Here is a 14,742-nt window from a genome sequence, read left to right on the forward strand (position 1 = left end):
AAACATGAATGAATGAATCAACCAATTAATCAATACACATTTTTGTTTATTAGGTGTAACAGCATCTATATAAAACAATAGACGGCAATTTCTAAATAATAGGACGTAAGATATAACCAAGGTGAAAATGTTAATATAATACTTTTCGTATTTGTGGCCATAAAATTTCCGCTTTTCTACAAAATAAGCTCCACGCTTTTTTCTGTTCTGCAAACTGCAACATTTATGCATATTTAATGCCAGCCAAACAAACATTTCAAACTACAATTTTAGTATTTTAAACTGTACAAGACGTGCAACCTGAAGTTTATTAATCACTCCTGTTTTGGTAGGAATGTACAGGACTAAAGGGAATCCTGTTTTGGGAAACAGCAAATGGTGGCCTATTCCTGTCTATTCTTTGGATATAGCTTGCTTACTAAAACAAGGTTTGGTTTTATTATGCTTCTAACACACTTATCCAACTATTCAAAAAAAAAAAAAAGAGAGAGAATAAAGGCATGATTTCAATAAAACATGAACCATTAAAAGTACAATAGAGACAATACATAACAAACTACAAGAAGCATACAAAGCAAACCGAGTGATAAGCATAAAATTAAAGACACAGGATAAATACAATTCAAATAATTTATTTCCATACTCTGATAACAACAAAGACGACTGTGCTTCAGCTACACGACTGCCCAATATGTAACATTCAGATAAACTTGTTCATAGTTTTCATCGCATAACATAACTATGGGTCTCTCTTAAGTCTATAATCTTTTTTAATTAGCAATATTTATATCTGTTTTAAATTTTTATACTTTATTCAGTCTATTTATTTATTCTATATAAGTTTGTATTTGTTTTATTTAATTGAATCTATGTATCTATGTATCTATGTATCTATTTATCTATCTATCTATCTATCTATCTATCTATCTATCTATCTATCTATCTATCTATCTATCTATCTATCTATCTATCTATCTGCGAGCATTAAGAGTTATCTAATTTTTTGCTTTCTTGAAGTTTTCTTGGTTGACGGGCTTTTTCACTCCCGGAACCCTAGTTGGAGTAACCTCTCCGGGGAAGACATTTATGGTCACGCTGGAAAAAAAATTATTGGAAATTAGCAACCTTTTTCAGTTGATTTACATGAACTTACTGTAGATATTAATTGACTGACCGTTATACGCACTAACAGCCAGGTTCATTGAAGAGTACAGCACACATCATACAAGGTGAGCTCCAACTACAGACCAGTGTTAAACTGACGCGTCTTAGCTAGCCGTAATTCAGGCTAGCATTAGCAATGTGAACGTTACACCGCCACAGTATTAGATTGTATCTCGCAACGACAACCGACAAAACGGTCGCTTCATCAGGGGAAGCTGCTTTTTCTTCCAGCTTCAGTTACAGCCAGCCACCCTGTTTTGCTGCCACAGATGGACAGAGGAGGTTACGTGGTTTCGGTGTTTGAAATTGCGTTTATTGTGTAAGTAGCTAGCATATTGATGTGCTGACTCAGCCTGAGAAACAATAGTATTCATATGCATTCAGTTAGGAAGCCCAATAAGTAAATAACTAACGACGGCTGTTTGTTGTTCATGTTCACTAACAATAACAACAACATAACCTATTTGCTGCAGAGGTAGCTTTGTGCTACTTGCTAGCTGCCTCCATCCTCGGCCATTGGAGGGAATCCCTCTCATGGGTCAGGACATGTGCAACGTAAAGTCGCAATTTTTAAACATTAGATTCAGTACTGAGCAATGTTTACATCCGTTATCAATGGGCCCAGATGTCTGGCATTCAATGTGTGATACATACTGATGCAAACGTATTATATGAGTCTTATAATAATAGCTTAATTTGGATGGGCTACCAAAGGATCTAATGAACAAAAGGGACGTAAACATATGTCACTAAGATAAAGTGCAGTATGTATGTACTCCAAATATTTATCTTTGTGCTTCGTTATCAGGTCAACCTCATCTTATTGTTTAAATGTCTGGTCTAATTTTCTGTCCATATATAATATAATTTTTATAGTATTCTCTATCAGCTATCTATCAGTACTTCCCAGTCTGTATAATCTGGAATCAGACTCCCATACCACCACTGAAAAAGTAAAAAAGAAAAAACACAAATTATTATTAATGCTGCCCTTAATTTGTGTTCACACTTAAACAGCATTACTAGGGTAGCCTTGTATAATACCAGAAATACTTCTAAGTCTCTGTCGGGTTCTGACATACACCTAGATACCAGTTCTTGTTTCTCCATGAATAGTGTTTCTGTTTCCGCTGTTCTTCCTGCTTGGTGTTGGGGCTTAATTTAGTAAAGGTAATAAAGTTAAATTTTACCATTTTACCATTGCAACGATGACGAGTTGGGGTTAGGAACACAGTTCTGAACACAGTTCTGAACACAGAACTGAACACACAGGCCTTCCTTACACTTTTAGCTCATTTTATCAAGCGTCAAAAACATGACAAAACTGACTTTAATGATTTTGTTCCTTCTCTACAAAGTGCTTAATGGTGTTGCCCCATGCTTCAAGTGTAACAGTCCAAGAGTTTTTTCTTTTCTTTTTTTTATCACTTTGTAAAGAAATTTGCGCTGCTGCTGTGTGACACTGCTCTCTGAATAAACTGAACTTGAACTAAGTCTAAAACGGTAGACGAGTCTGTTCGATTAGTCTGTTAATCAGTTAGTAGATGGACAGTTTTCATAATCAATTAATAGTGCAGCTATTTTATCCAGGAAATATACCAAATGTTTGTTGGTTTTAAAATCTAATTTTCAGATAATGAGGTGTACCATTGTAAATTACAGGTGTGATGTGTTTAATCATTTTAGGGCTCCTGATGAAGGTGTGTAGGTAATCCTTTGAGAGCCCTGTAAGACGCCATGTCTGAAGAGGCAATTTCAGAAAGTGACCTGGAGCCCAGCCTTAACAGTGAAGAGGAGTATTTGGACAATGAGGAAGAGGAGGACATCGAGGACATGGAGGAAGATGAGGATGAAAATGATGGAGATGATGAAGATGACAGTGTTGGTGAGTGATAAATTAAATTCTTTTGAGTGTCCCTTATTAATTCAGTGCCCTCACAAACATGGGTAAACTTGGTGAGAACAGCTGGAAACAGTCAATTATCTGTAGTTGAGAATAAATATTTGTGCCAACAGTGTTTAATTTTGATCTCATAATGACTAGGAAATGAAACATGTATTAGTACAAATATCAGAAATTGGTGCTTGTTAAGTAATCTTTGCAGACGTGAACTGAAATGCTGTTTTATCTCTCTAAAGATCGGCCTGCCAGTGCCCAGAGCAGGACAGAGACGGCTCAAGATGGAAGGGACTCCACCTCAGCTACCTCCGGAGAGCCTTCCTCTGAGCCTCCATCTCGGCCTGCATCCCACCCGTCCTCTGGTGCTCCCTCCAGACCTGCCTCTCGCTCTGAGCCTCCAAACAGCCCGGAGAACTCAAGCCAGAGCAAGCCACCTTCCTGCAAGACCAAGAAACAAAAAGCCTCCAAATTATCCAAATCATCCAAGTCTTCAAAAGGCTCCAAACCTTCCAAGCCATCTAAGCCTGCACACATGAGGAAAAATATCAGGTACATCCGTTTTCTGTTTGATATTTTTCGTCAGCTAAATTAAATAATAACTTGTATGTATATCAAATAATGTACTATATTGTAGCCTGACCTTTTTCTCATATGCTTACAGAAAATTGCTGAAGGAGGATCAGCTGGAGGCTGGAACCAAGGCTGCTCAACAGGAAGAGATGGAGAGGCGGAAACGTCTTGAGCAGCAGAGGAAAGACTTTCCTACACCAGCCCCAGCTGTCCCAGACTCTCAACTAGGTGACCGTCACTCGATCAGTGAACTTACACCTTTGAATGTTTCTGCATCCAGTCACATATCTGTTTGACATCTTTTGTAATACTTTGCCTTCTACCCCTTTCTCCAACATCTTTCCAACAGTTGACACTGCTTCAATCTTAGGAGAAGTATCTCACTTGGTCCCCGCTCTCCTGAGCAAACAGGATGTGATCTGTCTGGACAGCAGTGGGGATGAAGACGAAAAAGTGGAGCCCAAGTTGCCTGCACTTGCCATTAGAGATGGTAAGATAGATGAGAGTTCTCTGCAACTATAATACTATAATTTCCAAGTGATTCAACAATATGAGAATCAAGCAAGCTCTCACACAGTGTCTACTTCACCACTGATGACCCAGATATCATTGAGCTCAGTTCTGGGGATGAAGACGCCCTGCAGATAAGCAGCGAATCGGCCGATGAGGATGCTGATGGCACCACCGGCTCAGAGGAGAGCAGCGGGGCACACATCAACGATGCTATGAATCTGCCTGACGCCCAGGGTCAAGTGCTGGTTAATATCAATCACCCTGCAGAGGAAAAAGACATTTATCTTGCTCCACAACTGGCCCGGGCTGTCAAACCTCACCAGGTATGCCCACCATCTCAGTCTCTCTTGAACTTTCAAAACATAAACACACAGTAACAGACACCCACAGTCCAGCTTGTTTTCTCACAAACGTTGTTCCCTTCATATCGCAGATCGGGGGAATCCGGTTTCTCTATGATAACCTCATTGAGTCTCTGGAGCGGTATAAGACCAGTAGCGGCTTTGGCTGCATCCTTGCTCACAGCATGGGGTTGGGCAAGACTCTGCAGGTCATTTCCTTCATTGACATCCTGCTGAGGAATACTGAGGCCCACACTGTGCTGGCCATTGTCCCTGTGAGTAATCAAACTGGAGCGATGCAGTGCACATTCATGCTCTCTGAAATAGTCATTTTATTTCATTTAAATTAACCTCCAAAATCTTTGTTTCCTTTTGTACAAGGTGAACACACTTCAGAACTGGCTGACAGAGTTTAACATCTGGCTTCCACCTCAAGAAGCCCTCTCTCCTGACACTGACCCTATACTCGTCGCTGGCCGCACATTCAAAGTTCACATTCTCAACGATGAGCACAAGTATGTAACATGCAATGTCATGTGTTTTTGTTCAAGGGTAGGTATTCATTGTTAAATATCTGAGCTGTTAATCATACTGACTGTGTGACCTGCAGAACAACACTCGCCAGGGCCAAGGTTGTGGAGGACTGGTCCAGAGATGGAGGCGTGTTGCTCATGGGTTATGAGATGTACCGCCTGCTGTCCATGAAGAAGAGCTTCGTTATGGGCAAGAAGAGGAAATCAAAGAAGCCTGCAGGACCAATAATCATTGACCTGGATGAAGAAGATAGGCAGCAAGAACTCATGAGAGGTCAGAAAAAGTCATCAGGTTAAGGGAAGCAGTGGCCAAAGCAGTCTTGTGAAGTTGTTTATGCACCATGAAAAACTTAAATGAGGATAAGAGATACAAATGCAAACCTAAACACATTGTTTAATTTATATTTACACACTCATTCAATCAGTCTTCCCTTGTTACTTTGTCTTTTCAGGTATTGAAAAGGCCATAGCGCGGCCTGGCCCAGATGTGGTGATCTGTGATGAGGGTCATCGCATTAAGAACTACCACGCCAGCACATCACAAGCTCTGAAGAACATCCGCTCCCGACGCAGAGTAGTTCTGACAGGTTACCCGTTGCAGAACAACCTCATTGAATACTGGTGCATGGTGGACTTTGTTAGGCCCGACTTTTTAGGCACACGGCAGGAGTTCAGCAACATGTTTGAGCGGCCCATTCTGAATGGACAGTGCGTGGACAGCACACCTCAAGATGTCCGCCTCATGCGCTACCGCAGCCATGTGCTGCACAGCCTGCTGGAGGGTTTTGTCCAGAGGTGAGCTTTCTGTCAGAAATTAGAACATCATTTTAAAAAGAGAAGCATACAAGTGTGGATTCTTCATGGTGCTTTTCTGGTTTGTAGACGGGGTCACGACGTGCTGCGGGACCAGCTTCCCTCCAAGGAGGAGCATGTCATCTTAGTGCGGCTCTCTCCCATTCAGAGGGCGCTGTACACCGAGTTTATGAAACGCTTCAGAGAAGCAGGAAACAGTGGCTGGCTCGGTCTCAACCCACTCAAAGCATTCTGTGTGTGTTGCAAGGTGAGACTGCTTTCCTGTCTGTCATGTAGAAACCTCTGTTACTGGATTCACACATTCAAAATGTCCAGCCTAACCTAATTCTTATAATATATATAATTGAGATTCATTTTTTCTATGTATATTAAAATGTTGTCATTTTTGAGTGAGTAAATCTTCTTGTTTCTTGATCCCCCCCCCCCCCCAGATCTGGAATCACCCAGACGTCCTATATGAAGCCCTGCAGAAGGAGAATCAGGCCAACGAGCAGGACCTGGACCTCGATGACATCACTTCAGCTAGTAACCCTCGCTGCCCCGCACCTGGTGCTGGCCTCAAAGCCAAAGTAGCCGACTCAAGCAACAGCAAAGTTAACAACCTGCCACCACTCAATCCTTCGCAAGATAGAGCCAATCAAGTCATCACATATGAATGGGTAAGTCAACAGTAAACTAAAATCTCTGCTAATGGATTTGTTTCTTAGCGTTAACTTCTTCAAAAATTCAGCAGATGCTTTATTTGATATTGAGGAGATTCGCAGACATTATTCATCCCCAAGTCCATAGTGAGGACGTATAACGCAAGTCTTTGGTCCTTTGGTCAGTGTGTATCATCTAATAATTATGTCCTAATGAATAAAGGTGTGCCATTCCAGTACTGAAGTTCAGAGTACTTGACAAATACACTTCCAAGTCCTGAAATATTTTCAGTTCATTCATTGCTGATGTGTTCACTCTGCCAACATGTACTCTTTGATGTCATGTCCGTATGGAGGTTTGCTGTTTCTTTTCTCTGGACACAAAGTGTCTTTGAGTTACAGTGCTTTGATATCTAACTGCTGTTTTTCCATTTATTTGTTTCAGGCAAAGGACATTATGTCAAACTACCAAACAGGAGTTCTTCAAAACTCTGCCAAGATGGTTCTTCTCTTTTATTTAATTGATGAGAGTGTGAGAAGAGGAGACAAGATTTTGGTTTTTAGGTAATTCCACTGTCCAACATATGTCGCATTAAACAGCTTTTTACATACAATTTGAAAACTGATATTTAATCCTCCTACATATTATTAAGTTTTCTGCTTCTTTTCAATTTTAATTTTGCAAGCAGGAATGTAACAATAAATGAAAATTAAGGCTTTTAGCAAAACAAAATTGATGATTGTTTATAGCCATACATGTAGTGAACATACAGCAAATCTGTGACTATTAAAAAAAAAACAAAAAAACATCTGACTGATTGGTTGTAACTCTTGACTTTGATTCTATCAGCCACCAGTCTATTGTATTTCATAATAACTGTTATTTATTTCATACCAAAGCAAACTTACTTACTTGTTTTTCTTACCCCTTATTGTCTGTTTCTGTTGTGTACCCTCTAGTCAAAGCTTGTCCACGCTGACCGTCATTGAGGACTTCTTATCAAAGAGACCCATACCAATAGACATAGCCTCCTCTGACTCCCAGAGCCAAAACTGGGTTCGCAACCTCAATTACTACAGTGAGTCATTCAATCTGTGCTCTCGTCCTAAACCAGCAACTGTGCAGACAGTGTGGGTTTCAGCACTGAAACCTCAGTTGTGATTGTCTTTATTGATTTTGTATCCTTGGCTGCAATTTTTGAAGTTCGCCCATTTAATCTTTTGTCTCAGCAAATTTACAACGTGTTCTGGAAACAAGAATGTGTGGGAGCAATGTATTTGCAATTCAACAAAGATGTTTGAAATTGTTGCTTTTATATATACAGTAAATACTGCATATACCCTCTGGGACAGTTAAGTATAAATATGAATAAAATTACTACTCCTACAAGAATTCAATAGAAATGTTCATTATTAAAAACCTCCCAGCTCTACCTTCTCTTTGGTATTCAATGGAAAATATTACCAGGATACACTCTACTTCATTTTGCTGTAAATTAGTGTGAAGATTCTTTGGTGTGAAGAGATGGTGTATGTCTGTCTGCAGGACTGGATGGGAGTACATCTGCCTCAGAAAGAGAGCGACTTATCAATCAGTTTAATGATACAGGGAACAACACAGCCTGGGTCTTCCTACTTTCTACCAGGTCCGTGTCTCTTCTCTCTGTTCTTTTGTCATTTTCTCACACATCCTCCACACACTTGTGGGAAGTTTGTCATTTGTTCTGTGCATTTCTTTCAGAGCGGGCTGCTTAGGCGTAAATCTGATCGGTGCCAACCGAGTTGTTGTGTTTGATGCCTCCTGGAACCCCTGTCATGATGCCCAGGCAGTGTGTAGGGTGTACCGGTATGGTCAAAGGAAACCGTGCTACATTTACCGCCTTGTTTGTGATTACACCTTGGAGAAGAAAATCTATGACAGACAGGTCTCCAAACAGGGCATGTCTGGTAAGAGATTTTTTATACATAAACAAGAGCCATTAATATTTAGTGATCAGATGGACACTTTTCAAAATTTTACTCTTAAGTTACTTCTTAATTTTGATAAATCTTTAATAATATTGAATAGTTAACTTAAAACACCGTGAAGAGCGGTAAGGCTAGAATCACTGTTGATATTATTGTGTCATGTTATTAAACCCTCATCCAGGCCTGTAAACACATTCTTAACCAGATCTTATTTTTCTAATTACTAATACCTAACTGAATTTATCCAGTCTTAAAATCTTGTTTGTGTGTGTTTTAAGACCGTGTGGTTGATGACCTGAACCCAGTGCTGAACTTTACTCGTAAGGAAGTGGAATCACTGCTGCACTTTGTAGAGGAGGAGCATAACATGGACAAAATCTTTCTGGGATCCCGGGACGAGTTTGAGGCAGTGATATATCAAGCCTGTCAGTTTTATCCACACCTCATCACCAAGGTACAGCTGATTATAGGTGTTACTCATGGGCCTAGACTCTGCAAGAGAGGCAATTTTGGTTTGATGTTTAAATATACATACTTGAGGACTGATATGTGATTTGCTCACTTTATGTCCAGGCAGGATGGTAGTAGCCTTGGTTTTCAGACAAAAGCACAAACTTCTGAATGTCTCAACACTAATTAAAAAAACAGAAGAAAAGACCAGGAAGGCTCATCTTCTCCATGAAATGGCTAATTTTTTATTAAGGATTTCAACAGGCTGTTGTAAAATAAGGTTCTTTTTACTTGGGATTGCACATACACTGAATAACAGTAGAATCTTAACTTGTATGAGAGCACGTTACCTGAAAAAAATACTGACTTGGCCAATTTGGATGTGATGAAAACTGCACAATAAATCTAGTAATAGTTAAATTTCCCAGCTGACACTGTAAACTAGAATCATATCTATCTGTGATGAAGTATGCAGTAAGTAAGCAAGAGAGGAAAAGGAAAGGAGTATCCTTATTTAATTAATATTGTAAATCCCTTATAGCCAGCGAGTTTCCTCTGGTATGTCAGGGATCAAACTGCTTCTTGCATGGTATATCCTTCAGTTGATCCGTAATTAATTTTCCCTTTTTCCATATGTGTCAATAGCAACCTTTCCATCATGAGTCCTTGCTGGTGGATCGGAAGGAGTCGAAACTGACCAAAGCAGAGAAAAGAGCAGCGAAGAAGAGCTATGAGGATGAGAAACGAGCCTCTGTGCCCTACTCTCGCCCATCGTATGCTCCCTATTATCCAACCAGTGATCAGACGCTCACAAACATACCAGCATTTAACCAACGTGGCTGGTGGGTCTAAGACTGCATGCTTTATCTCACATTCCTTTCTTTTAATTGCTTGGGTAGTGGCTAACAGCTTAGCTCTGTTCCTTTCTAGTTCATATCCTCAGCTATAATTAGCTACAATCTAACCAACAGAGGTTTTCCTGACATTCTGTGGTGGAATGCATTAAAATACGAACTTCCCCTTGAAACTCAGGAAATTAGTCTTGCTCACTGACAAAAACTGAAAAAATAAAATTAACATCTGGTTTGTTTGAGGTTATAGCTGTACACATTTGTTTTTTTGTTTTTTTTTATGTATTTCCCGCACACTAGACACTGCTGCTAGAGTATGTGTGTGATCATCTTATGAGTTCACGCCTCATATTTCCAGGCGTCCCATGGCAAGGCCGGATGAGAAGCCTGTGGCAAGTGTTAGGCCCATCCAGTCAACCCCAATCCCCATGATGCCTCGCCAGGTTGGCATGGGCATGGCTGGCTCCAGCTCTGCTGGCAGCCTGCCTGTCAACTTCTTGCAGAAAGCTGGAGTCTATGTGCAGAGAATTGTCACCACAACTGGTAATTTATTGTATCTTTAAATGCTTAAATCACTGAAAATAACCAAAACCATAATATTACATTTTAAATTAATTAAACCATTTAATCTTTCAACAAAAAAATAATTATGTCTTGTGAAATGTAATGACCAGACATTAACATCAGCCAGTTTTTCTGAATCTACAGATATTGTAATCCCAGGAGCCAACAGCACAACGGATGTTCAAGCTCGAATCAGTGCAGGAGAGAGTATCCATGTTATCAGAGGATCTAAAGGTAGTTGCAGCAACACAGTAATTACTCTCTGCATACAGAACATTTCAGGAAACTCATCTGACACTTCATGTTTTCTCCGACACAGGTACCTACATCAGGACAAATGATGGAAGAATATTTGCTATTCGATCTGGAAAGATCAGTAGACCAGCAGTCGGGGGCTCAGCTGCTTCAAGAGGTATACATTTTGATTTATTATTCATGTTTCCTCTTGCATAATTTTGCATTACAACCATCCAAACAACTCATACGACTTTGAGCGTGGGGTATAAGAATACATAATTCAGAGGCAGAGATGAAGTACACATTTCATGACTGTATTTTTTTCTCTCTCTTCCACAGACACCCAAGGTTCCCTGATTCATCCAGTCAGTAATGGCTGTTCATCCCCTGTGGATCAACAACAGTGCTCCCCCAACAGGGAACAGCGTCCCTCCTCTCCTTTAAGCTCTGAGATTCTCAGAGAACTCAGCCGCTACACTTCATCCACAGGTGATGCAACTGCTGGCATGGGGAATGAATTGCCGTCACCCCCAGATGTGTCTGCTGTACCAGCAGGGGATGGGGGCAGTTCACAAATCAATCAGCCTGGTGATCTCAGTAGGCAGCTCAGTGAGGACCTCCTGAGCTCAGCATTAGAGATGGCTGGCACCAAACGCAAGAGTACTGAAAGTCAGGGCAACACACAAATAGGAGGAAAACGCACCTCTGCTGCAACACGTTTCCCTGGACTGTCCATGGGCTCCAGTGGGCTCAGTTTTCCTCCTGTGGGTTTGAACTCCTCCTCCCTACTGGGAAACCTAGGGCACATGAGTCACCCACTTCTGATGGGTGGCAGTGGTGGATCATCATTCCTTCAGACACCAGGACAAACACTGGCTGACCTACAGAGCATGTTCCCGTCTGCAGGCTCAGACCTACTGAGACAGTCTGCCACAGGGAACGGACACCTTCCCACCCCCTCCCCATCCTCTCTGCCCACTGTTTTCTCCTCTGCTTCCACCACAATTCCCATGTCATCAACGCCTTCAGCAGCAGCTTCTTCCTCCCTGGCTCCAGGTTCTCTGCCTCCATACTTGATGAACCCCAACATGGCTGGCTTACTTTCATCAGGTTTCCCTCTCAACTACAGTCAGTCGCTGCTCTCTGAGCAGAGGATGTTCCCCACCCCTCTCCTCTCTGGATCAGGGGGGTTCTCTGCGCCTAACTCCAGTTCTACTACATCCAGCTTTGTCTCTCATTACAACAATCCCACCTCCAGCCTTTTGGGGGCAGCTCTGACCCAACCGGACAGATATCAGAGTACAGAGAATGGCGCCAGTAGTTCTGATGACGATGTTATAGAGGTGACGGGACAGTAGAGACTCATTAAGTCACAGAGAGGCAGTTTCACACACATTCTTGTTAATCATGGTTAATGAAAAAAGACATAAGGGATGGGAATGATTACACGTTTACATGACTAAGTGAACTCTGAATTTTGTTACAGTATCTACTCTAACCCATAAATGATGGCCAGATACATAGTTACTTTCTGAATGTGTGAGCACATCAGAATACAAGTGAGAAAGAGAGAGAAAAAAGTGAAACTCTTGAATGATGAAGTGACATAAAAACAAAAAGAAATAACTATTCAGGAGCTACAAATTTATGTTAATCCTGAACACATACAGTTTGTTGGCAAAGGCTGTGGTGAAGTTATATGTGGTTCAGCCTTGTTAGAGTAGCCATTTGAACAGTGTACATCAGTCACCTAATCATCAGTGAACTAAATTTCCTAATTCTCTCTTTAAACTTCTCTCACACACACACACACAAACACACAAATGGACTGTCAGTCGCAAATGAGAGAATCAACTTGTACCTTAATGACTTTACAAAGTCATAGTAACAAATCCTAATGCTGAATATCCCAGACTGTTCAGCTGGAGCATCAGAGCAGTGGGAACAGACGTTTGTCTTACGGGGACCAGCTGAAACTATTGGGGGCTTTGTAAACACAGCCTCCCCTGCTACATTTGTAAGCAAGGCCTCACCTTGCAGTTAGTTTCATTTCCTCTGAATTCAGATGGAATGATGTGACTAAAATGTGTTGGATTTTCTCATGATATATTGCTGTGAAACAGTCAAGTGCATTATAATTTGACTTGCTGATAAATATGGCAGCCGTACTGACCTGCTGAACACTTATTTACTCATTTCAGTTTCCTTTTCTAGTCAACAAAACAGAAAAGCTACATACCACAGTAAATAAGTCACAGTAGCTACAGAACAGGGTGTTAATATTTGTCAAGACTTAACAATATATTTTGAGAAAATCCTTCGAGGCTTACCTTTTAACAACAGGAACTTTAGGCTTTCAGAGCATATTTTAGTCTTTAGCAATTTGATAGACATCGTAGCATCCCCTGTTGAAAGGATATTACATGTGATACTATAACTGAACATGTTGATACTTTGTAAATAGCAGTCATTATCATTGTTTATATTGCAAGTTAATACTGTGCAGTGTGTAGATTTTGGTCATAGGGAGATGGTTTATTATTCCAGTGACTATCATGACGATAAACACACCCCTGCATTAATGCCGGGGAAACAAATTTATGTTCTTTGTTATCAGTTTTTTTTCTTAAAACTAAAATGAATGTACTTTCATGTCAGCCTTTGATAACATGGGCTGGGACATGGATTCAGACTGTGTTCTTTCATTTTTAGCCTTAAATAACACAAAGGGGTCTTGAGTCTTTGCATTTATCTTAGTACATCCTTTCTACAAGTCTGTTGGAAGAACTACTGAGCATTTAGACAGTCTGTGTCAAACTCAAAACACAAGTGTAAGGCAGATTCAGCATCATGATTAAAAGCACGAAATGTGAAAGCCAAAAGGAGTGAAATCGAAGATACAATGTTGCTAGCTCATTCGCAAAAGCTTGTCACAGCTCTTTTGTTGCCGTCTTTACTTTAGTGTCCCGATCATCTGTTGATATATCATCGCTGAGTCAGCCTACACGCTTCGTGTAGATTTGACTGAATCATAATTTCCTTATGAATCGTTTTCAGAAACTCTTGAGAATAAATATTTCATAAAACTGTAGAAACCATTGCATTCATGCACCCTGAGTCAATGTAGCCACCAACCATTAAATCATGTGTGTATATATATATATATATATATATATATATATATATATATATATATATATATATATATATATATATATATGAACGTTACATTACAACCACCAATGACTTTGTCAGGTGGTGTGGTGGCCTTACCAAGCTGACAGTGCCATTATATGGTAGCTTTTCACCTAAATGCAGTGCAGTGTAAGTAGCTTCAGTAGTGTCAGTGTATATCTGCAGTGCTTTAGGGAGTTTAGGTCTTTGCTGTTCTCTGTAGCCTTGTGTTCCTGTGTTGTGAAGACACCTCAAGGTATTTAGATTTAGGAAAGTCCCTTCCCTCCGTTGGTAAAATAGGCTAAATGCAGTGGTTAGCCTTTAGAAAACACTGGATAACCTGAGACAACAAAACATTCCCTATGAAGTCACATTTTTTGTAGAGATGTTTTCTTGTGGGGCCCTTTTGCCCCCAAAGTCTGAGTACTGTTCACTTTTTGTTTTATTTGCTACTGGCTCCATCCCTGCCATTCTGGATGCTTCATTTCTATCATCAAGGACATCTCCAGTTTTCTTCAGCATGTCTTTAGAACTTGTGATTTGGTTTGTTTCAGATTTGAAGTTGGAGCTGGCACTTTGGATCATATCTGCTTGTGAACTGTACAAGGTACAGTATACTGACCCCATGTCTTTATTCCCAGTCTTCTCAATCTGTTGAAAACATGTTACATTTGAATCTTGGGAATCATTAGTATATTAAAACAATGGTTTGCCATTCTTGTTAATTATGTGTATTTTTATGTTTCATGGGAATACTTCATTTTCTAATGTTTTTTATAACTTCTTATTGGTGTTCACTCACCTGGCAGTTGTTTCCCTTATTTCCATGTAAGTGTCTGAAATTTATTTATTTATGATGGAAAATATATTGGTTTTTTTTTGTATTATGTTTTTTAACCTTTTGTTCACTTTGACCCATTGACGGCTGATCCAGTAAGAATTTCGTACATGCAGCCTAGATCGAAGCAGAATATGACTGTGTTATCAATGTTATTTTAACAATAAAACACTCTTCTATTGCAG

At 40.2% G+C, this 14,742-nt stretch overlaps 1 protein-coding gene across 2 annotated transcripts; it reads left to right on the forward strand.

Moving 5' to 3' along the window:
• Positions 1-1,069: 1,069 nt before the first annotated feature.
• On the forward strand, positions 1,070-14,741 carry rad54l2 (RAD54 like 2). Of its 2 annotated transcripts, none has more exons than XM_023414293.2 (22): positions 1,070-1,229; positions 2,851-3,049; positions 3,304-3,613; positions 3,726-3,862; positions 3,984-4,124; positions 4,238-4,470; positions 4,581-4,763; positions 4,870-5,003; positions 5,099-5,295; positions 5,474-5,816; positions 5,904-6,081; positions 6,266-6,493; positions 6,921-7,039; positions 7,436-7,554; positions 8,022-8,121; positions 8,217-8,422; positions 8,722-8,897; positions 9,539-9,735; positions 10,103-10,287; positions 10,453-10,542; positions 10,628-10,720; positions 10,885-14,741. In XM_023414293.2, exons 2-22 carry the CDS (start codon positions 2,902-2,904, stop codon positions 11,901-11,903), a joined length of 4,536 nt encoding a protein of 1,511 aa, XP_023270061.2. In that variant the 5' UTR covers positions 1,070-1,229; positions 2,851-2,901; the 3' UTR covers positions 11,904-14,741. The 2 variants fall into 2 exon arrangements, with proteins under 2 accessions (XP_023270061.2, XP_087032160.1); XM_087176034.1 differs by lacking the exon at positions 1,070-1,229 and adding an exon at positions 1,254-1,483.
• Position 14,742: the final 1 nt, after the last annotated feature.

The sequence above is a fragment of the Seriola lalandi genome, unplaced genomic scaffold, assembly GCF_002814215.2.
Source record: "Seriola lalandi dorsalis isolate HSWRI2012SDOR001 ecotype SW California unplaced genomic scaffold, Sedor1 jcf7180002054522, whole genome shotgun sequence".
Taxonomy (NCBI): Eukaryota; Metazoa; Chordata; class Actinopteri; order Carangiformes; family Carangidae; genus Seriola; species Seriola lalandi.

Excerpts from the sequence above, each read along its gene's own strand:
- rad54l2 (XM_023414293.2), top strand. The coding sequence starts at position 2,902 with ATGTCTGAAGAGGCAATTTCAGAAAGTGACCTGGAGCCCAGCCTTAAC. Across the intron at positions 8,423-8,721 it reads CTCCAAACAGGGCATGTCTG|ACCGTGTGGTTGATGACCTG; the intron begins GTAAGAGATTTT and ends GTGTGTTTTAAG. Across the intron at positions 10,288-10,452 it reads GAGAATTGTCACCACAACTG|ATATTGTAATCCCAGGAGCC; the intron begins GTAATTTATTGT and ends CTGAATCTACAG.